This window comes from Miniopterus schreibersii (assembly GCF_964146895.1).
Source record: "Miniopterus schreibersii genome assembly, chromosome: 3".
Taxonomy (NCBI): Eukaryota; Metazoa; Chordata; class Mammalia; order Chiroptera; family Miniopteridae; genus Miniopterus; species Miniopterus schreibersii.
This window is the reverse complement of record NC_138103.1, coordinates 86,327,961-86,354,189: the sequence shown is the minus strand read 5'-3', so window position 1 is coordinate 86,354,189 and position 26,229 is coordinate 86,327,961. Positions and strand designations below refer to the sequence as shown.

Here is a 26,229-nt window from a genome sequence, read left to right as displayed (position 1 = left end):
CCCTTTGCCTTCTTGAATGGAGCCTTTCATAGCTGACTTCTGAGACCCTGAGCAGATGCACCTTTTTGGCAATAAACTACCCTCAATTCTCCGCTCTTCTCTATTTCTTTCTAGTGGGACAACCTAGCTTCCTTCAGTTCTTAATGGTTGGGACCATATCACATATTTGTCACCCTTACTCCCCCCCACACACTTTCACAAACATTTAATTTTTATGGGCTTAATTAAGACTTTATTGAAAATATTTTGTCTAACTTCTTGCCAGCTTTATAACTAAATTGCTGTTTAGCGTTTCTGAACTATACTGAGAATTTCCCAGGGTTGTTTTTTTTTTTAAGTCTTGAGCCCTATTGTTGAGAAAATAAGATAATTATAATAAACCTTAAAGTGCTACTCTTGCCAGAGGGTGGAGATTGCTACTAAAAATATCGTAAATAGGACAGTAAGAGACAATGGATGGAGGCTCAGGCTAGCAGTTTTGGCACCCACACCCACTCGGGCGATAATTGGTTGCAGCCATTAAATTTCCCCATGGGGTGATTAATGCAATTACCACTTATCACCACACTTCTCACTAATTAATTCACTTGGAATTAGACTTGAAAGTAAAGAAGTCACAAATTTATTAATGAAGTAAGCACCTTTTATCCTTCTGCTTTCATATCTCCACGTATAATCTTTGTATGTATTCTCAGTACTTAACCAAGAATTTTTTCATAGGTCACCTTTTGATATTTTTCATTTGACAGTTTGAAATTTTCTGCTACTCTAAACTGAGTTTTCAAAAATCTTGTTTCTTTTAGTGATGTTTAAAGTCCAGGTAGGTGACTTAAAACAGTGCAGGTTTTCATTTCTGTGGTCATTCTAAGACGAGCTTAGAACATTTTTATAAATTAGTATTGAATGTGTCATAATATGAGGAAAATTTTCATCATAGAAAAAGAAAATACTATTGCACAGTGTAGGTGCTTTGTAATTATTTTGCTGATGTCTGATTTGATCCTGACCACTGTTTTAAAGTCTTGAACATAATAGGTTGTTCTGTATTTCTCAGCCATGTTTCTTTGCCTCTAGAATAAGTACATTTGAATAATTATTTTTCCATAGGCCTTTTTTATTGATAAACACTTGACTAATAACTTCTTATTTTTGCATCAATTTCTGTTTGTACCCATGAAATGATTCTTCTCACCCTTCATTAAATAATTCATGGTCTTTTTCTTTTTTGTAATCAACTTTATTGAGATACAATGCACATAAAATAAAATGCTCCCATTTAAAGTATACATTTCATTAGTTTTGAATTTACACAACCACAATTAACATGAAGGGCAATTCTATGCCCTAAAAGTTCCTTGTGCTCCTACCAGGGCAATCCAGCTACCCCACCCCAGCCCCAGGAAACCACTGATCTTTCCGTCGCTGTACACAGTATAGACTTGTTTTTTGTAGAATTTTGTGTAAATGAAATCGCACAGAATGTATTCTCCTGTGTCTACCTTCTTTCACTCATCCACACCCCACGTAACACAATCCGTTTCTTTTTATGGTAAGTAGTAGCCCATGGAATAGAGAGCAATTTGTGTATCCATTCACCCATTAATAATCTCATTTGTTGTTAAAAAATATGTCAACAGCATGGAAGGACATGATAGAGCACAGTGTTTATAAGCCTGCCCACACTAAAATACTTTTATTTTTGAAGTTCTCTTCACATCCTGATTTTATTAGTTATAGTTAAAAAATATAATTTTTAGTTTTTGCTTAAAGCAAAATATCATCATGTTTCTATATGATGCTTAGAATTTCCTTTAAGATCTATACACTAGCCCTGGCCAGTGTGGCTCAGTTGGTTGAGCATTGTCTCAGGCACCAAAAAGTCTCTGCTTTGATTGCGGGCAGGGCACACGCCTGGGTTGTGGGCTCGATCCCCAGCAGGGGGCGTGCAGGAGGCAGCTGAGTGATGTTTCCCTCTCACATTGATGTTTCTCTCTCCCTCTCCCTACCTCTAAAAAAATCAATAAAAACATTTTTAAAAACCTATACACTATTCTAACTTTACTGTTTTACTTGTCTAATTATAGGATATTAGAATTCTTTTTCTCTGAAAGTGTTAAGACAACACTGTAGTGAAATTTTACAAAACGTTATTGTTGTTGACATTTTCCTTGGAACAAATTATCATCATTGAAGGTATGGGAGATTACCCGGGAGATTTCTTTCTTTTTTTAATGTCCTTGGAAAGTAATAAAGTTGAATAGATAATAAGTTCCTGGACTTTGGATTGTTAAGCCTGACTTTGAATCTTGGTTGTGCAACCCTGGGAAAGTGCCTTGGCCTCTCTGAACATTGTAAGATTGTGTACCCATGTGGCCCAGCACAGTGCTGCCACATAATCTTGTTTTCCAAAAAGATTATACTCTTATAGTACTAATGGTCAATGCCAAAATAGCCCAGTTTCACCAATTTTAGGTTAATCTTTCAGAAATGTTTTGCTAATTTAATAGATGTGATCTCCGATTTTCTTTAATTGGCTCGTTTCGTTTCTGCGAAGGAGAATATTCTCTGTGGATTTGCACTTCCTCTGTAAGAAGGGCCTATTTTATTTTTGTTGCTTGTGTATCTCCCAGTATAGCTCTTGCTCTTTCCCTTACATTTGTTTCTTTTAATTCTGTTTCCCTATTGTTTTTGCCCTTTGTTTCAGCTTCATTGTTTTTTCCTTGTAAAGAAATTATACGTGTCACATTTAAAAATCCCCAGTTGTTTCCTTTGGCCATTTCTATTGCTTCAAAGTGGTGCATGGTTTCCTTCTCCCCGTGTCCTGTGGTCACTGCAGTGATTTCAGGTCCAAGTCCTCCTTGTAGGTCATTTTCAGCAGTATTGTCGCCAGTTCTGTCCTCAGTTGTGTGTTTGGGGGGGGGGCAGTATTTCTGACATGGGTATGGCTCCTAAATCCCAATAGGAAATGTGCAAATCTTAGATATGATTGAGAAGACACCTGGCTAAAGTTGTTTAGATACTTGCTGGGAACAAAGCCCCTATAGTAAGTGCTTGTTTAGTTTTATTTTTCCCAAAACAGCATTATGTTAAGTTCCATTTACTATCCAGAGACCACGATAACACCTTACAAACCTTTTGAAGAAGTGAAAACTAGTGATGAACATCTTGGGGAGATAGACCCAGATGCATTCATAGTTCCATCAGTACCTGTTATGAAAAGATCAAGAGACTCTCCCAACTGTAGAGTTCCTGCCAGAATTTTACTCTCCCTCCTGGGGTCCCTGCTGCTTTTATAACCAGGAAGACAAGCCCAAGTTTACCCTGGAGGACTCTAATGAAGTCTTACCTCTCCCAAATGCCCCCCCTGATTTTTTATGTGTAATAAAAGAAATATCCCATTATGCCTTGATATCTGTGGAAGAAAGTATTTCTTTGTCATTGTCATTATTGTGACTCTCTTAGGTCATTTTCTGTGGCATAACTAGGAGGCTTGTACATTAGGCACATATTTTATTTCAGCGATTGGGGTCTCTCAGCGTCCTACGTTTGTTAACGTCATATCCTTTTCTGTGTACCTGTGTAAAGTCTTCATCACCTAAAAGTGGTCATGCATCTGTTTCTTGTCTTCTTGCCCGTTAGAACAATACCTAATAGTTTTATTGAGCACTGAGCATTTTTTTCCATTTTCTTTATTATGATAAAAAACACCATAAAAAAGGAAACACGTTGCTTTCCTTGTAGACGGCGATGGGGGTGATGCAGTTCAGCAAGGAGGAGGTGCGGGAGGTGTTGAGGTTGCTGGCTGGCATCTTGCATCTGGGGAACATCGAGTTTATCACTGCCGGCGGGGCGCAGGTTTCCTTCAAAACGGGTAAGGCCGCCGCTCCCTCCCCGGCCCCTCCTTCCTTCCTCCCTTGGCTTTTTCCTCGTAGGGAATTTCGACCTGAAATAGTGAGCGTCCGGCCTTTTGCAGAAAGAGCCCTCTGACCCGACGTAAAGAGCCCCAGAGCTTTGTACTGCTCTGCACTGTCCGCTGGCGCAGGGGCCTCACCCCCCCGTGGGATGGTGGCTGTGTCCTTGCTCCTGCGAAGAAAGGGAAAGTGGGCCGAAGAAGAGGAAAGCCGAGGAATGAGGAGGAGATGTAGGAAAAATGGGCCGAGCCGGGGCAGTGTCGCCGTAGTTTTCCGTGGCTGTTGGGTGGTGGGTAGTGTGATGGGTGGGATGGTAGTTTCCAGGCCAGATGCTTGATCCGCAGCCTGCGCTGCCTCGAGCTGTTTCCCGGGTTATCTGTCCCCTAACACCAGCAGCTGCTTGTCCCTGCAGTCCTCCGAGATGCGTTGGCAAGATTAAATGAGTTAATGTGCGCATAGCTCTGTCAGTGGTCGTTTTCTTGGAGTGGTTTATGTATTTGTTTTTAAACTGTTCTGATGGAAGCTGTATACGGGGGCGTGGAGGCTGGGAACTTGATGAGCTAGAGCACAAATGGCTCTGGAGGAGCCCAGTGCTGCAGGTCAGTGGTTCTCAAACCTTTGGTCCCAGCACCTTGTAATAATCTTAGCATCATGGAGAACCCCAGAGAGCTTCTTTTAAAAATGTGAGTCTTATCTGTTGATGTTTATAACATTAGGAATTAAGACAGGCATTAAAAAAATTAATTCCAAAATGACCATAACAAACCCTTTTCATATTAAAATATAATATTTTTATTTAAGACTATTTTCCAAAAAAACCTCACCAAAACAGTGAGAAGAGTAATGTCTTACATTTTTGCAAGTTTCTTTAATATGTAATATAATAGAGGCCAGCTGGGTTCTCACACCTGCTTTTGCATTTATTTTGATGAGATATCTCAGGTCATGTAGCCATTGGAAAAATCATCTATATACTGGTGAGGAAATGAGAATAAAAAAGCAAGTAGCATTTAGTATTATTATTATTGAAAATAGTTATGACTTCACAAGCCTCCGACAGGGTCTTGGGGAACCCCCCTAATCTTGGGGTCTCCGGGCTATACTTGGTCCAAGCACCAGGTTCTTTGCTACTAACCTAGGGCTCGATAAAGGAATGAATAACTTAACAATAAAATGTGTCCATGAATTGTGCCTGAGGGACTGAGGGATGCTTTCTGCCTTAACGTGTTGCAGTATGTGATGAGCTTCCCCCCCGGGGTCCCATGGCCCCGTGGCCCGTGGCCCCGTCCTTCTCGGGGCCGGGCGCCCATGCTTGTCTTCTTCCTTTCCAGCCTTGGGCAGGTCTGCAGAGTTACTTGGGCTGGACCCGACGCAGCTCACGGACGCCCTGACCCAGAGATCAATGTTCCTCAGGGGGGAAGAGATCCTCACGCCTCTCAATGTTCAGCAGGTACATGAGTTTTGTTATCAAACTTGTTTTAAATGACACTCCTGGGTTTTCAGATCCATGGCTTTGAATCAAATAAGTAACTACAACAGACCATTCAAATGAGTTTGGTTCACAATCAAAATTGTTATGCACATGGAGGGGAATAGGTAAGGTTGTTGAATTGTTTCTAAGAGACAGTGTAGCTGAGTCTTTAAGAGGGTTTTGTTTGCTGCAGATGGCCTGAGTTTGAGTCCTGACTCTCCACCTTTTACTATCTGTTCTTGGGAGATTTGTTCGCTGTGCCTCAGTTTCCTCCTCTGTAAGACAGGGATAATTATCATACCTATTTCAGAGGACTCTTGTAAGGATAGTAATAAAAAAATATGTACTAATATATACTAAGTACTTAATGGTTTATACTTATACTAAGTATTTAAGGATATTCTTGGTGAGACCTATAAAGTAACTAAGCAAGCTCCAGTTGATCCTTTCTTTCAAGTCTATGTTTTCCTAGATGGTATTGATTTACTTGACGTTGGGTGCTACCCCTGTTTAGCATGTGTCTCCCAAGGACTCCCCAGTGGGCAGGTGGCCTTGCCTGCCTGGGCTGTGCCCTGTCACCAGGAAATAGTGACCACGTCTCCTCCCCCTCAGGCAATAGACAGCAGAGACTCCCTGGCCATGGCACTTTATGCACGCTGCTTCGCGTGGGTGATCAAGAAGATCAACAGCAGGATCAAAGGCAAAGACGACTTTAAATCTATTGGCATTCTTGACATCTTCGGATTTGAAAACTTTGAGGTATGCTTCCGACAGGTGGGACACATGAATTCTTTTCTATCCACTTATTGGCTGATCTTCAACAAAACTTTTGTAACAAACACTGATAACTTTTTTCTGCAGATTTCCCCCCCCTTCACCTTTACATATAATAGTGAGAGCACTAAAAGTACTTTTTTAATGGTTTCTTCCCTTAGGTTAATCACTTTGAACAGTTCAATATAAACTATGCAAATGAGAAACTTCAGGAATATTTCAACAAGCATATTTTTTCTTTAGAACAACTAGAATATAGCAGGTAAGCGCTCATGGAATTCTATTTCGATTTTAAAAAATCAGCCACTACATTAGATAGTTTTAAAGCTATGTGTTACTATAGCTCAGCCCTTTTTATTTTAACCTTTCTGCAGGGAAGGATTAGTGTGGGAAGATATTGACTGGATAGACAATGGCGAGTGCCTGGACTTGATCGAGAAGGTAATGTATTGTGGAAGAGCCGTTTCAGTCCCAAGGGTGTCCAGCTGGGCTGATTCATATTTATGGGAACGAAATAGCTTGTGTGAACACGCACATCAAAGATGTGAATGTTCAGGACACAATGGACCATTTGGAAACATTAATGTAAATGCGCAAGGTTGGGTTTAAATACTTGGCTGCCATAAGACTATTGTCTCCTTGAGCTCGGTATTTTAGGATCGGCAGCGTGCAAGTTCTCTTCACGTAGACTTGAGGTCAGCATCAAAGCCTTGCCAGTGCTGGTAGTAGACTGGCCAGTTGTAAAAGTTTTGTCTGCGAAATTGTGGTGGGTTCAATTCTGTTGTGTTTATGTGGAATTTAAATTTATTGTATTTCTTCATAGTATTATTCTTAATTTTTTCAATGAAGAAATTACTGTGCCTTTTCTTTTAACCACCTATTAGATAGAGAGTGGAGAGGAAAGAAGGTCTAAAATATTTTGAAGCATACATTCAACTTTTAATTCATTTAACCTTTCTTCCCTCTTCTAGAAACTTGGTCTCCTGGCCCTTATCAATGAAGAAAGCCATTTTCCTCAAGCCACAGACAGCACCTTATTGGAGAAATTACACAATCAACATGCTGTATGTCAAGACCTGCCAATTTTTTCTTAGTTCTGTCTGGATAGCACATCTGCAGATTGAGATTGCATTTGAAATATTTCAGTGCTGCCCCCCACCCCCACCCCCTGCATGCCTCCCACATTTAATTTTTTTTATTTCAAACCAGTGGAGTTCTTCTTTGATTGCTAGAACTAAATTAAAATGAGCCAAAGGGATATATTGGGAACTGTTTGTCAATATGCCCACGTTTAGTTTATGAGTGTAGAATTTTATATTTTTAATCTACTGTAATGACACAGATGAGAGGGACATGGTTTTCATTAAGTGTATCACCTGCTGTGTCTCATATATGACCGGTTTTGAAATTGTTTTCACTGTCTGGTGTAGTTAGTTTTCTCTGGAACTCAGTGGAAATCAATAAGTAAAAGTAGGCATTTGTGTTTGTTTTTTATTAGAATAACCACTTTTACGTGAAGCCCAGAGTTGCAGTCAACAATTTTGGAGTGAAACACTACGCTGGAGAGGTAACTTCTTAATTAAGGTCCTTATTGACGTTTGCCCATTTGGTATTTAGAGAAATAGTTCTTTCAGAGGCCATTCATAAATATATTGGTATGACTTCTTTTCATGGGTATTTCTTTTTTTAAATATGTCTTTATTGATTTCAGAGAGAGGGAGAGAGAGGGAGAGAGAGAGATGGAAACATCAATGATGAGAGAGTCATTAACCTACTGCCTCCTGCACGCCCCCTACTGGGGATCGAGCCCACAACCCCGGCATGTGCCCTGCTGGAATCGAACCGCCATCTCCTGGATCCTAGGTTGATGCTCAACAGCTGAGCCACTCTGGCCGGGCTCATGGGTCTTTCTTTAAAGGGAGTCTCCATTCTTATGACCTGAAATTACTCTTTTGATCAAGTCTGCCTTCTCGCATTTGTTTTTTAAAACCAGGTTCAGTATGATGTCCGGGGCATCTTGGAGAAGAACAGGGATACCTTTAGAGATGATCTTCTGAACTTGCTAAGGGAAAGCCGGTATGTCAACCTCCCCCCTAAGACATCATTAGGAAGGAATAAAATGACCAAGAGATATAAAATACACAAATAGCAGTGACTACCATTTAATGAGGTGCTATAAGAACATCAAATCCACGATTTAGGTGCTATTATTAATCCTGTTATACAGATGAGGAAACTGAGACTTGAAGCAGTTAAGTGACTTGCCCATAATCCCACTGGTTTTAATTGGTCTGCTTGGCTCAGGAACCTAAGATCCTAACCAGTATGACTATGTTCTTCAGGACAAGCTCAGAGCTGCCGTTAAATTGATCTCAGCCTTGGGTTTGTAGCACCTCTCTGTCTCTACTTAGCGTAAAGCCTGTCAAGAAAAATAAAAAGATATTAATTCAGCTAAAATTATAAATTTATTACACATTCAGGTATTCACTCATGAATTGTAGATTCACACCATTAAATCAATAGTTGATGAGTTTAGCTATTTGTATATGTTAAACCAGGAGGCTTTGTGAGAGAGAGAGGGAGGAAAATAACCCTGCATTAAAGCTTTCAATACCTGTGTCAGGTCCAAAGTGAATCTATAACAGAAATAAATTTTTAATATGTAAGGAAGGAAGGTAGCCCAATTATTTAAACGTTGTTTAAATAACGTTTTAGGAGTGTCAAGGCCAGGTGGCCACCCTGTCACTTAGATAATATCACCTGAGCGGAAGGGCGCCCATCTAAGGTGTCAGCTTAGAAGCTCAGAATTGGAAGCGTTCAGTCTTTAGATGTGTTTTAACTCTCTTATCTGAAGATTCCCTATTTACAACATGGTCAACCATTTTACTTTTAGATGAGGTTTTAGACCTGTAAAAATGGCAGTATTTTAAAAATTACCATAGCGTGTTATTTGCCAAAGCAGTTCCTTAGTTATTAGGTTTAAAGTGATACCTTTAAATAAAAGTAGTGTCTTGATGTTAAATGGAAACATTTTGTTGTAGTGAGAAGCTCACAGGTGTGGAGCTCAGCAAGATGGCAATTCACTCTCACACATAAAGTGGTTTTGTGATTGGACTAAAGAACTTTCTGGTTCAGCCCCAGGTTTCTCTCTGCAAACTGAGGGGCTTGGGCTCACTCTACTCTTTCACCTTCGACATCTGTGACACTGTCATGGAACCAAAGCTTTTCTCCATAGTGCTCAGACCACTGTTGGAGAACTTCACAGAGCGAGCATGACATAGCACCTGGAACAAAACTGAAGAAGGGCTGGGGCCAAGTGAGAACTGATGGGAGGAGCTGGCATTACCACCTCAGGAGGTGTGGATGCCCAGACGTTGTCCCCATCTTGCCTGGTCTCAGTGAAGCCACCAAACCGCCCCCCACTTTACAGCCCATAGCGACTTCCATGCAAGGAAGATAAAAAGTTATTGAGAAGCCTTTGATTTTATTAATAGGGACAATGAATTCTTATACAACTTTTTAGTAATAGTAACAGCTACCAACATCAGCACTTACCATCTGCCAGGCACCCTGCTCAGCCTTTTGTACATTTTCACATTTCATTTCACCTAGAGTTATGGGATAAATTGTAAAATGACCCCCATTTTCCAGATGGAAATACTGAGTCCTGGAGAGACGAACATCCTGCCCAATCACACAGCCAGGCAGTAGCAGAGGCAGAATTTGAACCCTAGTCTGCCCCTCACTCTAGAGTCAGCACCTTTCTATTGCTGACTGATTGGATATTGCAACACTGTGAGATGAGCAAAACAAATGTGTCCCTCCTACAGGCAGGGAAATCAAGGCTACAGAAGCTTGAGGGGGTGCTCTGGAAAGCACAGCACTCGTAACTGGCATGTCACCCTGGGCTGCCTGTCACTTTCATCACAAGCCACTGTTCTTCTGCAAGACTCTAGTGCTCTGAAGGCAGCCACATTTTTTTTCAGTACCTAACGCCCTGTGGCAGTGGTTGGTTTGAAATCTTTGGAAGCTGTCTTAGCTGTTCCAGGCCTCGGTGTGTTACTGTCAGTGGGAAAATGCATTTTAATTACAGTCATCTAGCACCTAATAATTGGGTGTGTGCCCCTCATGGTCCTCCGCTCTTCACTCTCACAGATTCGACTTCATCTATGACCTATTTGAACACGTTTCAAGCCGCAATAACCAGGACACCTTGAAATGTGGAAGCAAACACCGGCGGCCCACGGTCAGCTCACAGTTCAAGGTTAGTCTCTGCTGCTGGCTTTGATGACTTCGTCGTTATTGTCATTTAGGAATTGAAAATAGGCATTAGGAGCAAGAGCTCCATGAGCCTGTGCTTTTCTTTTATATCATCCTTTAAACCAGAAATAAAATACACTTTTTTTCTGAGCCAGATGAAAACATGTAGTTTTTGTTGTTGTTATTAAAAAGAAATAGCTGCTTATTCTGATTATGAAATAGCAGTTCTTAAGAATTGCCATGTGGGATTGTGTTTGGCTGCGTGGGATCACTCTGATTTGTATTCAGATGATCATCTGAAAATAGTGTATATTTCTTCCTATGTCTGGATTTTTGTGTTTTTCTCAGGTATATTTACAATATCATAACTAAGAGTAATAACCAAATATATATTTAAATAAGGTCATTGTCGGTTACCTTGTCAAGATGTTTAAAAGTCAGGGAAAATCAGGAACCATTTTCATTTTCATCTTAAATGTTAAGCCTTTTATGCAGTTTAGAGGTAGAACATATGGTGACCATCTTTCTAACTTAATCCTAATATGAAGGGAAACGGAGGCACGGCAGTCAGCAGACATTTAGAACCCCTGCCCTCCGTGGGGCTCTCATTTACTCAGTTAGGTGCATCGGTGGGAGTCTGTGTGTGGTCTGTTGTGCAGTGTGATTGGTGATGAGCCAGATACACCCAGCACGGCTCACAGCGCTGGGTAACTCGATCACATGGGGGACAGATGGGATATAATAATAATAGCTACCATTTATTATATAGACTTGTTATGTGCCAGTTGTTGGGCTAATCACTTTATATACATTCTCTTGTTCACGTCTCTCATAATCTTATAAGTACATATTATTGTCCTGTTTTATAGATGAGGAAACTGAGGTTTAGAGAAATGGAGACCCATTCAGTCCCTCTGAAGACTGAACAGGATTTGAATTAAGCTTAAGTCTGTCTGACTCTAAAACCTAGCTTTTACTTGCTTAGTGGAGCTTTCTTTTTCTAGATTGGTGTCGTCTTGGAAGGCTTTATGGATATTTTGGAATTAAATTGGACTAGGAATCAGGGAAATGGGAGAGAGTGGATGGGCCTACCAGGTCGAGACAAGGACAGCAGGTTTCCTGAGACGGGAATGTGATGAGTCCTGTCCCTGGAGGATTGTGAATAGATATGGGCCAGCTGACTATTCACCCTGTATGAACTTAAATTGCTACCAGTATATGAAGGGCCATGAATGCCAGGACATTGTCATCTGTGAAAAACTTAAAGCTTTCTAAACAGAGAAGTAACTAATCAATGTAGTGTTGCAGACAACCCAGTTTCCTCAGCAAGATTGTAAGAAGGAAAAAGAGAGATGGAGGGGGGAAATCAATGGATTAAAAGAGACTTAAAAGACATATCAACCAGTTACAATACATGAACCTTGTTTGCCTTCTTAATTCAAAGAACAGAGCATTTAAAAATGAAATGTGAGACAGTCGAATGTTTAAATATGAAGCTTGATTGAGACAGTTGCACTTTTTAATGTTAACATTAGGAATTCACAGTAGATCTTTTTAGGGTGATGCTATGGACATGGTTATCTATATATATTTTAAAGTGATTACCCTTTAATAGCACATATTGAAATGTCGAGGGATGAAGGGATGCACTGTCTCAGATTTGCTTTTCTACAAGGGGTGGGCGTGGTATGGACGGAGACAGGGATCAGAGGAAATGGGATTAGCCATGAGCTGAAGCTGATGAGTGAGTATACATTACATGCTGTCTGCTTTGGTAAATGTTAAAAATTCACAATAAAAAAACTAGAAAGAAAAAAAAAGAAAGAAAGCAGTATTACAGAAGGTTGACCTGCCTGGTGATTTGAAGGTAAGAGTGGAGGTTGGAGGTCCAAGACCAGCGAAGGGTTGGTAGAGGCTGTCATTTTGATGGAAATAATGAGTCAGGAGAAATAACTCTAGTGGGAGAATGCATACTCCTAAGGTTTTCTCTGCTAACCACTGAAATATTCTATGCTTTTTTTGCTGATTTAACAGAATAGTTTTTTTTAACGGAACTATTTTAAGAAAGTGACAAATGAATTTTGTATACTGTACTGTGAAATCATTTCTGTGACAATGAATTGTAATATCTTTGCTTTATTTTATATTAGAATGAGATGATTAAAAATAATGACTATTCCTATTCCTGTGATTTACATTGGGTTCTTAAAAATTTGTTTCTGATAAATGTCTAAGGTGCTGAGAAATTTAAAGAATGACGTACTAAGAGACTAAATCAACATATACTCTTTTTTCTTTCTGTTAGGACTCACTGCATTCCTTAATGGCAACGCTAAGCTCCTCTAATCCTTTCTTTGTTCGCTGTGTCAAGCCAAACATGCAGAAGGTAAGACAGGCCAGTTCTAGACCGAGACCCTGTCTTTGAGGACACTGCCTCCTAGGGTGGTTACTCACAGATTGGGTTTCTCCAAAGTCCTTTCATTATAGATTGTTGGAGATGTATGTGGCATTATTATAACCTAACATTGCTGAATGGAAAAATTCCCTTTGTCTCTTGGGCCTATTTGTCTGCTTTTGAATGATGCCATTAAGCTTTAGAGAAATCTAGTTGAAAAGGAAACATTGTAAAGCCTTCACTTTTTTATTTTTAAGCATTTGATGTGAAATTCCTGGGCAAGCTTCTATTTTAGAAGAAATAGTTGCTGTATTTTTTGTGGTTGATTTTCCAGTTTGTTTTATTTTCTTTTGCTTTGTTGTTAAATGTTGTTAAAAAAGAGTCTGTATTTTGTGCTTTAAGGACTTTAGGTGGTCGTAACTGATTTGAACATTCCTGAAAGGTTATCATCATGAGTTTTCTTGTCTAGGCTCTGAGATTTTAGCTTTTCAATGCCATATCCTGATGAGAAACAATGTGAATTTTAAAAGGAAAAGCTATTTAAACAAAGAAAATTTTGTATTAGATATAGATGCAGTTGCTGAGTCTGGGGCTAAAATGGGCATCTTGCCTTAGATTGTTGTTAAAAAATTGATATTATTGCCCTGGCTGGTGTGGCTCAGTTGGTTGAGTGTTGTCCCGTGTACCGAAAGGTCAGTGGTTTGATTCCTGGTCAGGGCACATGCCCAGGTTTCCAGTTCAGTCCCCAGTCTGGGTGCGTGCAGGAGGCAACCGATTGTTTCTCTCTCACATCAATGTTTCTCCCTCTCTCCCTCTTCTTTCCTCTCTCTCTCAATAAATAAATAAAATAACAATCAATAAAAACATATTTTAAAAAGATTTTTGAAATTATCTTGATTTGGTGAATATCAGCTCTTAGTAACCCCCCTGAAGAGAGGAAAACCCCCACAAGATAGTAATGTCAAGTTGAAAAATTGATGTCATCCTCATAAGGATTAAGATAAGGAATCTGACCTGAACTGCGTCCTGTGAGACTTGTGTTACATTCTGATATCGAGGCTGAGGCTAGATCTTTTTATATCAGTTACCAATTGCCTTTAACTTAATATTACAGTGATTCCTGATTTACAATTTAAAGATGTTTATTTGTAAGAATCACAGTATTGAATTCTGTCTTCTCGGAAGGCAAAAGTGCATGTTCTCTTTATTGAAGAGTAACCTGTTCAGTTTGTCACCTGACTGGGTGGTGAGAATTTGGCATTAAGGTGGTCGAGACTCGTCTTACATAGCAGATCTGTGATGATTAATTTAACGTGCATCTCTTCTGGTTGTCTAAACAGTAACCCATCTTCCCGGTTTTCAAATTTACATTAAAATGTTTTAGGTTACCACAAAAAATGACACATAAGCAATACGTAACTTTTTTGAAACTATATAAGAAACTAATAGTTAAGACATAACTGTATGTCGTGCCAGCTGCTTTATATTTCACTCTGTAGTCCCAATGGGCAGTATTTACAAGGCAGTATAAATGGACTTTGCATTTGGGATACTACACTTACAGAAGCTGTTTCACATTTGTCAGCATTTCTTTTCTGATTTTATTACAGAGATGATATTACCATATTTCATCCTTAAACATGCCTGTTTTTCCCCAACTGAAGGTCTGGAGCTTGGGGTGGATTTACAGCTTTTGGCAAGCCTTAGTTTATAGGAGCTCTCTCTTCTTTGTGCAATGTTCCAGCAATTGGCATCTCAGATTCAATGAAATGGGGGACCTGCTATCTCAGCATTATTATAAGGATAGGAATTCTTTTATATTGTAATGGCTTTTGATTTTAAAAAAAAATTGTAATAGCTTTTGAAATTAGGCCCTCTTGAGCTGAAAACTATTCAGCAGCCAGAATAGGGAAGAAATTACTCTTTCTGATGTTTATTTTTCCTTGCTGGGATTTGATTGTGCCCAGTTGCTTTGGTTTTTTGCATTTAAAAAAATGATCCAGCCAAAACTCCTACTTTCATTTGTGTCAGCTTCACAACCCTTTCTCTTGACCTGGGGCAGACACTTATTCATAACACACCAAGAGAGATGGGCTGTAGAGACTTCGACAAATACTTCGGTAGCATTTTAAAGACACCCAGGCAGTAAAGGCACAGACACAAGAACTGACTTGTCTGAGGCCTGAGATGTAGGTGTGAGTTTTAAGTGTGAAGATGCTAATTAGAATATAGAGATACTAAATTATGATGCCCTCAGCCTTCATTTGGTCCCACTGAAAATACGGAGTGTTACTGGTGATTATGTCACATGACATGTATGTAAACAGCCCTCATTTGGAGTTCCCTATGACTACTGTCTTATCCAAGATAGATGCCTCTGGAAGTTTCACAGGGAAAATCTTGCTGCCTTCCTTAACCCCAGAGATGGGACGTGTGCATTTCCCACACGGAGGGATGTGGCCACCTCCCCTACTCAACTGAGTCGTTCATTGTGGTTTTGAGAGCATTTATTCAAATACATGTGTGTGGAGGCATTTTGTGTATCATTCTGAAACATGGATCATGGGTTTGGGCAGATTTTACAGGGTTTTTGGGGGGGCAATTCTAAGACCAGAAAGGAATAAGAACAGCAGCTCTAGAGTCCATGGCCTGGAGAACAGTGGCCTTAGAAACAGCGAAGTAGCTGCTTTGTGCTTTTAGGACCATGCCCAGCATATGCAAGACTCCCCCAGTGGCCTGGCGAGTGTGGGCGCGCACACGGCTGCAGGGGGGCCCCAGGCTGTCCGGATAGGCTGCCTCCCGTTCTAGGCGAGTGCGCGCAGCTCAGACCGGGCACTGGGGCCTCCAGCCCCTGGAACTCCTTTGTGGGGTGTTATGGGGTGTTTGTATTTTGCTTTGAGAAACAGGTGCACGCAGGGAGAATACAACTAAGTGCTGGAACAATTCAGTCCAATTATAGTGATAGGTGGGCTTTTTTTCTTTTTTTCAGACAACTCATAGCTAACTGGTGCTCAGTTATAAAGTGAATTAGTAAAAGAAGCACACCTCTTGATCCAGTGCTGTGCCTTAGATAGCACTGAAGAATATAATCCTCCACTTGACCCAGAATTTTTAGTTTGCAATGAACAGACTTCCCCCCTAGATGGTTTTTAGTTGACGAGGTGGCCAGTTAGCTTTTTTCTTTTGTATTTGCTCAGGCAGTAGTGGGCTAAAGTGCCCAAACCAAGCCCAGCAGAGTTCTGTATGGAAGGAAACCTGCTCTGCCTCCTCAGAACTTCTCCCCAAGGGTGTCCCAGGGCCTGTGATCTTTCCTGTCCCTCCTGCCTCCCTCTGTGCCTGGTATTTTAGCGAATGAGTTCCAGTCAGAAAAGTCTGTCATTAACATTCCTCAGAAAAACCCTGAGGAGGTACAGGACAGAATTAAAGAAGGGGACAGACCGATCCGTATCAGGCAAACCCTCCCAGGTGTGAGAACTGGCTGTCTGGAGTTGCAGCCCCACGTGAGGCCCGGCCACCTCCTGCAGGAGCAGGCAGGGCCCCACCTGTGGCTCCACTGTCTGCAGGTTTGACGCGTGGAGCACTCAGGTGCCACAGGGGGAACATACGGGATTCCAGCAGCAGTGTCTCTACATTTTGAACCCTATGGAACAGTATCCTCAGAGCTTCTGCCAGGCTTCCTCACAGAGGCAGGACCGGAGTCACCTGAGGCGCTTTCTCTCGCCTGGGAGCTGGTGGAGGAAGGCTTCCAGAAGATGGGCCCCTTGGAGGAGAGTTTATTTAAAAGGAGAGGGGAGAGAGAGCAGAGGGATGGCCACACCGAGGGGGGGCTGAGACCAGGCCCCAGAGGAGGGAGTCCATGAGGCCTGTGAGGTGGACAGCAGTCGTATTTGCTAGAACAAGGGATGTCGAGGAGAATGAAGCTGGAGATGTAGGCTTGGCCCTTGCCTTTTTTTTCTTTTTAATCCTTACCAGAGGATATGTTTATTGATTTTTCTGTTTTTAGAGGAAAGGAGGGGGAGGCGGAGAGAAACATCGATGTGAGAGAGAAACAGCCTCTGTTGCCTCCCTTACGTGCCCTGACTGGGGATGGAGCCCGCAGCCTTTTGGTGTGTGGGAGACACGCCAACCCACTGAGCCACCCGCCAGGACTGGCCCTTGTGTTGAGCGCTGTCTCTGTAAGACACAGGCTGTTAGGGCTTCACACAGAAGTCTTGGAGGAAAGTCAGGGAATGCCAGCGTTCTGCACTTAAGTAAATCCTGATGACCCGCGTCCCTGCCTTCACACCGCCACTGTTGACATCAGACCTGGTCCCTCATTGGGACAGCACCCTAGACGGCCGACCACGCAGGAAGTGGAACGATGTGCACGCATGGGGGAAACATGAGCCTTTTGTTTCCAGAGGCATAAAGACTTGAAGACTGAATTAACGAATTGATCACACTTAATCCTCAGGAGTCATATTTGTGTGATCCAGGTGCTGCCTGCCATTTTTGTCTAGGCTTTTTTTTGGGGGGGGGGGGTGGCCTTAAAGACCAAACGTTTCTGTAAAAAGGTCTGATGATAATGTGGTATATGAACTACCTTGAATTTTTGTGCGATATTTATTCTTCCTCTATTATTTTCTGTCATTTTATTCACCTTATTTCTCATTGCCTTCCTGAACTTTATCCCAGCAACCCTTGGCATTTTGTTTTAGGCTTTGGTCTCTTTACCCGGATCCTGTTTGCGGAGTACAGTGTTCCATAGAGAGGACCGTGACCAGCGCCGCTTTGCAGGGCCTGCCTTGTGCATAGTCGCGCCCCGCTGCCTGGCTCAGTGTCCAGGCTGTCGCGTGTGCTCAGTAAATGTTGGATCAAATTGCTCATAAAAGGACACTGGAGAGATCCTCATGGTGTATGAGTGCTTGACTTCCTGCGCTCTTTAATCCTTATTGCCACAGGTGCCATTCTAGTTCATTTATTTTATTTTTGGCATATTTTCACCTCTGGGTAATCTTTAATTTGTGTAGTTGGACATTACTCCAGGGACGTGTCTACAGGACATGTCTGTAGGTCAGTATTTCTCTGTGTCAGTGCACTACTTCTCCCTGTCTACCTCTCACAACTGACCCCTTCTCAGAGGCTTCCCCTAGGATTCAAAACCCTTCTGGAACAGCCAAGCACAGCACCAGAGGCTCATTCACAAACACATCTTCAAGTTGGGGCTGGTGCGTTCAAGTCAGATTCTCAGATATCTAAATGGGGTCACCCAGAGCCTTTGTTACCTGCCATGACTGGGCAAGAAAGTCTGGAGTATGAATTTGTCAGATAACAAGGGTTTAAACTGAAAGATGAAGCACTGGATTTTTGCCTTTTGATTGAACTTTTTGGAAGTGTACATCAGTCAGTTAAGGCGTTGCTCTGTTTCCATATGTTATTGACTCTAAGACTCCCATGGTGGTGAAATGCACCTTTATTTATGTACCACTGTGGAAGCAGGAGCTCTGCCTACTAAGCCAGGGCTCGATGCTGCACTCAGCTCTTAGTTGGTGATTTGCAGAAAGTATGGAAGAGGGAGATATAGGAAAGGGGAAAAATTCCCCTTTCCCTCTGGTTTTCTTGGCTGGCCAAATGATCACGTTAAGAGGAGACAGATTGACAAGAGAAATGAAATTGAATCTCACGTGCACAGGGATCCCTCATACATGTGTGGGTCAGAGACCCCACATGCAGGAGAGGTTCAGAGATAGGAAGGGCGGTTGAAGCATATTAGACACCCTGAGCTGGGATGTGGTGAGGCGCCTCAGGAGCCTTCAAAGGTCATCTCAGGACGACCAAAAGAGCAGACGGTTTGTAAATAGAAGTTTGCCTGCTCTATGGAGGGGTCAAAGGAAGTTACCTGTTACAAACTCTTAGGGCAGAGCCTCTAATTCAAGTTCTTCTAGGTAGATAAGGGGGATGAAGAGAGATGTCTTTTGAGCCTGAAGCTAAAATTGCCTTTAGGTCAAAGTAATCTGCATACCACTGAGGCCCCTCTTGGAGTGGCTCTTTCTGGACCCCACAGAGGTCATTCCTCCACCACAAATATTTGCTTCTCTTATATCACAGTCACACCTCTGTTTCCAGGCCTTTCTGCAGATAAAAAACTATCTGGTTTCACGAATATTTTGACGACATTGAAAGGACAGCCATATTCAATGGGAGTAATGTGCCCAGAATTTGCCAAGATAGAATGAAAAGCTGTGATGAAATTCGCACATACCCAGGTATTGAATTACGTCGGGATGGCTATTGGGATGTCAGCAAATCATAGACACTTGCCAGTTTCAGGCACATCGCGATGGCAAGATTTTGGCATTAAGAACTGATGAGCCCTGGCCAATGGGACTCGGTTGGTTGGGTGTCATCCTGTGCACCACAAGGTTGCTGGTTCAACCACTCCAGTCAGGGCACATGCCCAGGTTGTGGGCTTGATCCCCGGTAGGGGGGTGGGTAGAAGAGGCAGCCGATTGATTTTTTTGTGTTCACATCAATGTTTCTTTCTTTCTCCTCTCCCCTTTTCCTTTCTCTCTAAAAATCAGTAAACTATCCTTGAAAAAAAAAATTAAAATTAAAAAATAACTTTATTTTAAAAAAGAATGAAACATGGTCTGTTTATCACCTTTAAATATGACAGAGAAGAATCGTCTTCCTAAATAACCCTCAGGGACGGAGGATTTACTGTTTCCTAACACCTGAAGCAGCCTGTGGTGGTGATTTTTTAAGACCTGACTGTTTATGGGAAAGGTCTCGCTGGCACTGAAGGAGAAACCCGTACTCCCATCCCACATCAATTCACTGATTTTCATCTGGTCATTGAAGATTAAAATGAAATGTCAGACACCTATTCATTCCTAAGAGTGTGTCAAATATTTTTAAACCCTTAATAAATGTACATTTCCCTGCTCTTGTAAACACCCTCCTGAGCAAAACGTTATCTCATAATTTTTGTTCGAACATCAACACACGATGGTACAGAGTCTCAAAGCTCTTGGGGGCACCTGGGTTTTGTAGAGCTTTGCCTGTCTTATTACTGACTGTGCGTGCCTCATTCATGTTTATCTATTCTGTTCCTTCCTCTGTGACTGTTTTTCCACCCCCCGTTGCCCCCAGCCCCTCTCCCTCCATGCCCTTGTGGGATTACCTGCAGAACCTGAGTAACTAGGTCGTTCGTGCTCCACGCCAAGGACATAGGTGGCTCTGCTCCATTGCCACTGAGACAAGGGCCTGAGGAGGTGCTTGGGTCACATGTTAGGATGCACCACAGTCCTGTGAGTGTGGGAGGCCACTGAAGACGCACAGGTGCAGGAAACAGTGGGACGAACTAGAAATAGATGGAAGGTGTGCGCCTGGGTTTCTGTCCAGCCTCTTGTCACTGAGCAGTCGGGTGGCCTTGGGATTGTTGCCTCGTCTCTCCAGTATGTGGAACGAGAGCGCCTGCCTAGGGGAGCAGTTTTTAAATGAGGTGATGTGGACATGCAACCAGCTACATTCGACCGTGTGAAATAGTTCATACTTGAGCTATATGTTTGAATGTGGACAATATGGTCAACAAATTTACAGCTCACATCATCCTCACAGGTTTACTGCTCGATTTCAGCTGAATCACAGGAAATACTTCTAAGATTGTTGCCAGGCCTTTTCCTATTTGGGTTCAGTTTTAAATCATACTATCTTTGACAGATTGTAATTAGCTTTGGCTTTAAAAAAAAAAAAAGATTCCTTTAGTCCTTGAAATTGTTATGGGATGAACATTTTTATTTCAAGTTTTTTAAATTAGTAGACTTGTTTTTAGAAATTTTAGAGTTTACAGAATATGTGAACATACAGTAGAATTCTTCTATCACTCTCTCCTCCAACACACACACACACACACACACACACACACACACACACCCCTTCTCCTGTTATTAACACCTTGAATTAGTGTGGTACATCTGTCATCGTTAGTGAACCAGTACTAAAGCACAGAGTTAACGTTAAAGTTCATGGCGTCGAGTGGTTCTTTGATTTTTGCCAATTGCCTACCATCATGATGTGTCCAAATGCCCAAAGTTCACGCGCTATTCACAATAAGATTAACATCTTTTAAGTAATATTTTTCATAGGAGTAGGACAGTTTGTGATTGGCCAGAGGTGAAGCATTGAGAAGGAAGTTTTATTGTAGCCGACAAAATGTGAATGATATTGTGTTATATAGAAGAGACTAAATGAAAAAATGGGCAGGAAAAAGCATAGGGAGCTGGGGTTTTTAGAACTGTCTGGGTTATCAGCCCCTGCGACTCCTCCCTGCATTCAGTTAGCTGACAGCCGTTCCAGACGGTTCCATCTCCTCCACCTCCTTCCTGACAGTTCCTCCTGCCTTTCCGAATGCCCCTCACGTGTCCTGTCGCCCCGTAACTGGAGCACCCACAGCCAGCATCTTTGATTTTTGAGACTATCATGTACAGAGCACCTGAAAAAGGAGCTCTGCTTTTTCAGGAAATTTTAGTCAAGGAAGCATTAACGCTACCATTCTCCCCAAAGAAAACAATGCCACTAAACCCCTCAGTGGTCACTCGAATCCTGTTTACTGAGTTGTCATAGCAACTATTCAGCAGCGCTATGTAAAGACCAGGATAAATAGCCATAAATGAAGCTCCGCTCCAGGGAAGACTGTTGTTCTCAGGGCAGACTTTCCCGGGTCACATTTGCTTGATTTTTGTCCAGGAGCCTTTTTTTTTATTTAAATAATAGGTCATCTTATAAAATCAAGATTCTTTGCACCTTCGGACGTCTTTGCACGTTTGTCGGTGCGGAGAAGGTGGTTGGTTTGCTCCCCCAGTGACAAGTGTCTTCGGCAGTTGCTACCCCGCCAGCCTCTCCAGGCTGGACTTCCTTTCGGTAGAGTCAGGAATGAATTAAGCTGGCAGAGCCCAAGACACCACATAAAGGACTGGGAACACCAGGCGGCTAAAGAAAGCCCGTTTTTGTGTCTGTCGGCTCAGATGCTCCTAGTCTGGACTGCTAACGATGCAGCCATTCACGGTGGACAGAAACTGAAGGGGGGACAGGAAACCCAAGGTAGGGCTTTTATGCTTACTTGCACTGCTTAAAAGTTGTGTGTACCTTGCAATGAACGCGATAGTATAAAATTTTGCAGAGGAGTTTTTTTAAACCTCAGGGGAACAGGTTTTGCCGTCTCTGTGAGCACCAGAAGCGTCTAGTTTCTAAACACACGGGTAAGTGCTGATTTTGATTGCGTTTAGAGTTTGAACGACCAGTGCTTTGTGAAAATTAAGGATGTGATACATGTATTAGATAAGGCATTGATCTGCAGTTCGTTTTTGTTTTTGAGAAGGGATTCACCTATGGGGAAAAAAATCACCTTTCATGTTAGGGTGCAGGGGAAATTGCCAGTGGTAGTTTCTTTTGTTTTTATTTCAAACAATTTCTCTAAAAGTTTATACACTGCAGTTGTGCAGCTTTTCCTTGCCTTGTGCTTTATAGGACTATGAAGAAACCTGCACAAAAATAATCACCTTTTGTAAATTGCATTATAAACTGGTTTCTGCACAAGTATGGGGATGGGGAGAAGTTACTGGAGCTGAGTGGTCATCTGTTGAATCTACGTGCTTGTTTCAAGCGAGTTTACACATGCCGGCATTTTGCAATCTGCCTGGAGAAACCTGATAAGGCACATTTTGTGGAGATTCCCTGATTCCCCAAAGTAGATGTCTCCAAAGAAAAGAACATAATAAAGAGAGACTGAAATGCTAATCTCTTCCTCTGGGGAACAAATGAATGTGTTCAGTTGATTTCTATTCAGTTGCTAAAAGTGCCTTTTAAGGGTGTAACAGTTTTAAATGTGAAGGTGGTCTTTCATATTAAATTGAGTTACATTTTAAAAGAAACGAATACTATTGTGTCTGACTGGTATTTAGCATGCAATCTGCTTTCATTGAGATAATTTGTAGTGCTAAGGGAAAACCAAATGTTAGAATGTTTTACTTTTACCATCAGATTTTAAAATGTTAAGAGTAATTATTTAATCCCACATAAAATTAGTTACCATCGTAAGAGAAAGGCTGAGAGTAAGTCCTGGGAAAGTACCTTGTATTTCTGCCTCTCGTTGCTATTTGCAAGAGGCCTTGAGCTATGGATACACTCACTCTCTGATGAGGAATATTTCACTCTCTCTGATGAGTACCATGGCATGTTAAAGGGTACATTCAGGAAGACTGTGCCTTTATAGCCACCTCCTCAGTCTGCCTTGCTTGCTTCCCTCCCGGGAGGTGCTAGCTGGTGAAACGGGGTGAACGTTTTCCGCTGTGCCCCTGTGACGGTAGCCACGGCCTCCTCACTGCATTCCTGTGGCTGTGCATTTTACTTGGGCTGATCCTGATGAACCCTGTGAATAGCACCCAGTCAGAATCCCAGCACTAGCCCATCCATCTCTCCTGTGCAGACTGCAATTTTTGTTGTTGATCTCTAGCATAAGTGGCCCTGTGTTAGAATTTTCACTGGCAGCCCCATGGTCTCATTAATGGGTGACTTCATTCAAAAACCCACCCCTGCTCACCCAGCAGCCTTACAAAAGTCCAATTCCAAAAGCTGCGGTTCCCCTTGAAGACCCTGGGACAAAGGGCTGGGTTTGAGATTGTGCTCAGCTCAGTGGCTAAGCTCCCTGGGGCTTCTCCGAGCCTCGGGAAGGCCTTGTGCACCTCTGCATTTCACTGTGCTGGCCTTTAACCCTGGGGGAGGTCCTGTTCCTTCCTCATATTCTTTCTGATACTCAAATATACTACTACAATAAATAGTAACAATAATAAAAACACCACCACAAGACTTATTGGGTTTTGCCTCCACCCCTTCCCAATAAAAAGGCAATACTTATTGATTATAAAACTTTGCAAAATAACAAAAACCTTAAAATTACAATTACCCATAATTTCACCACCCAGAGACAATCCTGTTTACATTGTGTTGTATGTATACATTTTTCTTTACATTTGGGTCATAGTCTACCTTAAACTTATAATTTACTTCTTTTTTTAAAAACTTACTATAATCTTAAAATATTCCTGTGCTTTTTTTCATGACTATAGAATTCTATTAGTGGCTATACTTTAAATTCAGATTTCTATTGTTGGATTATTTTCATTATTTGTTTTAAACAGTGTCGCTATATTACTTATGTATATAAATATCTGTGCACATTCAAGACTGTTTCTTTAAGGTAAATTCTCAGAAGTTTATTTGCTAAATCAGAGCATGCACATTGTGACTTTAATATATAAATACACACTCGGCCAAACTGCTCTTCATTAAGGCAACAACAAGCAGGAAAAGTTTTTTGCAACATGTATAACAGTGGCTTTATAACCTCAATAAATAAAGAGCCCTTACAAATCAATAAGAAAATAACATGTTTTAGTGGGAAAATGAGTGAAGCACATAAATGAGAAGTTTCCAAATGGTGAAATACAAATGAAAGATAACCTGACAACTTCAATGGTATAATCAAAGAAATGAAACTTAAAATGGTGAGATACCTTTGCCAATGTGAAGACTGAGTAAGTTGTTTGGTTTTGTGTTGCTTTTTAAGAACACTTCCCAGGGTCTGTGAATGGTTAAGAAACTACCATTGGTGTACTCCGCTGCTGGGAGCTTAAGTTGTTGCAGCATTTCTGAAGGGCAGTCTCATTCTGTCTTCTTGATTTAACCTATTTTTTGCTTCCCTGGGACCGTATTCCATCAGACTTTTTTCTCTTGTGCTGTTACAAGTTCCTTCTCCTGGATTCCATCTCCTTGCTCACACTCTCTTTGCATTAAGTACATCTAAATATTTTAATATCATACACATATGATGTTATATATTTATATCATATATGTCACATATATTTTATATGTATCATATATTTTAATGTATATATTTTAATCTCATATATATTTCACATATATATACACACACACACATATAAAGGGAGGGCAGGTGGGAGTGAAACGGATTTCCTTCGAACAGTCTTCTTTTCACAACCAAACATTTCTAAAAAGAGTCCCCCCTGCCCATTTTCTTACTCCTAATGCTATGCCATCAAAACAGCCCCGGCCTCTCTCTCGCAGAAAGCTTAATGGACGGGTTCTCACCTAGGCGGAGGGCGGAGGGAGTGTGCTCTGCCAGGCCCTCCTATCCCCACCCCCACCCCCAGGCTGTGACTTTAGCAGTCACCGCCTCCTTCCTGGCACCTCTCTGACGGGCCTCTCTCCTCCCGTCTCGCCCCTGACTGGTTCCCCGGGTGGAGGCGCAGCCTCAGGTTCTTCCCGCACCTGTCCCATTTCTGAAGGAATGCGCACCCCTCTCCTCCCGCCCTCCGCCTAGGTGAGTACCCATCCCCTGTGCTTTCCCAGCCCCAAACCCTCCTCTAAGCCGTGGCCTCATGGTCTCATTTTGTAACCTACTTTGTTTCTAATTCTCTGAACTTCTAGTTCTTTGCTGGTCTGCATCACCTGGCCAGGGTTTCAAATTGAAATGTTTTCATAATTCTATTTCACATTCTTTCCTTTCCTCCTCATTTAACCATTTTCTTATTTATCTGGTCATAGTAGAGTGTCTCAGCCTTGGCACCATTGACATTTTGGATGGGACATTTCTGTGCTGAGAACACTGTCCTGGGCGTTGTAGGATGTGTAGCAGCAGCCCGGACACCAGCAACAGTCCCCTCCCCCAGGTGTCTCCAGACCTGACCGAACATGCCCCAGGGGACACAACTGCCCCATGTTGAAAATCACTGGATTAAGGAAGGTGTCAGTGCTGATTATTTCTTGTTTTGTTTTTGGTTTTTCCTTTCCTTTGCTCAGTAAAAATGGCATCTATGTGCAGTTCAATTTTTATTATAGTGCTTGTTAGGGCTTTGAACCTTGTGTCTTACTATTGAATATATGGTGAAAATAGAAAATTGAGTAGCATTTAACATTTTCCAGATGTCCTGAGTCATTAAGTTAAACATATATTATTATTTCCTTTCCTAGTAAGTAGTAGTAGAAATTTTTAATTGGGGCTGGGGTGGGGGCTGGGCTCCCTTCCCGGCAGCGTGCCCTGCAGGATTACGTAATTGCTCAGTGCTATCCACTTTCTCAAATGAATGGCTGTCCTAGTTTCAGCCACTCTGAAAGGACAAAACAGCTCATTAAAGGGTGCCACATGCTTCATTTGCCAGCATTTCACTTAAAAGGGAATGCTGTTTAGCTTTGGAATTATAGTGTGATACACTCAACGTTTGCCTTAATGAAATGAAAGAAAAGTGTCCCCGTTAAAAGTATTGTAGCATCTACCCCCCAAACACACACACACACACACACACACACACACACACACACACACACGCTCTTCTGTGTGTTTACCATGGTGAAAACTTCAC

At 41.8% G+C, this 26,229-nt stretch overlaps 1 protein-coding gene across 2 annotated transcripts in view; it reads left to right on the top strand.

Moving 5' to 3' along the window:
• The window catches only part of MYO10 (myosin X), a 179,115-nt gene that overhangs the window by 104,227 nt on the left and 48,659 nt on the right, over positions 1-26,229 (top strand). For both annotated transcript variants that reach the window (XM_081131248.1, XM_081131247.1), the window contains 10 exons: positions 3,742-3,871; positions 5,243-5,361; positions 5,995-6,141; positions 6,318-6,418; positions 6,531-6,597; positions 7,128-7,220; positions 7,655-7,723; positions 8,150-8,232; positions 10,312-10,420; positions 12,722-12,802. In XM_081131248.1, the coding sequence (XP_080987374.1) occupies positions 3,742-3,871; positions 5,243-5,361; positions 5,995-6,141; positions 6,318-6,418; positions 6,531-6,597; positions 7,128-7,220; positions 7,655-7,723; positions 8,150-8,232; positions 10,312-10,420; positions 12,722-12,802 (999 nt within the window). The remainder of the gene's footprint in view (positions 1-3,741; positions 3,872-5,242; positions 5,362-5,994; positions 6,142-6,317; positions 6,419-6,530; positions 6,598-7,127; positions 7,221-7,654; positions 7,724-8,149; positions 8,233-10,311; positions 10,421-12,721; positions 12,803-26,229) is intronic.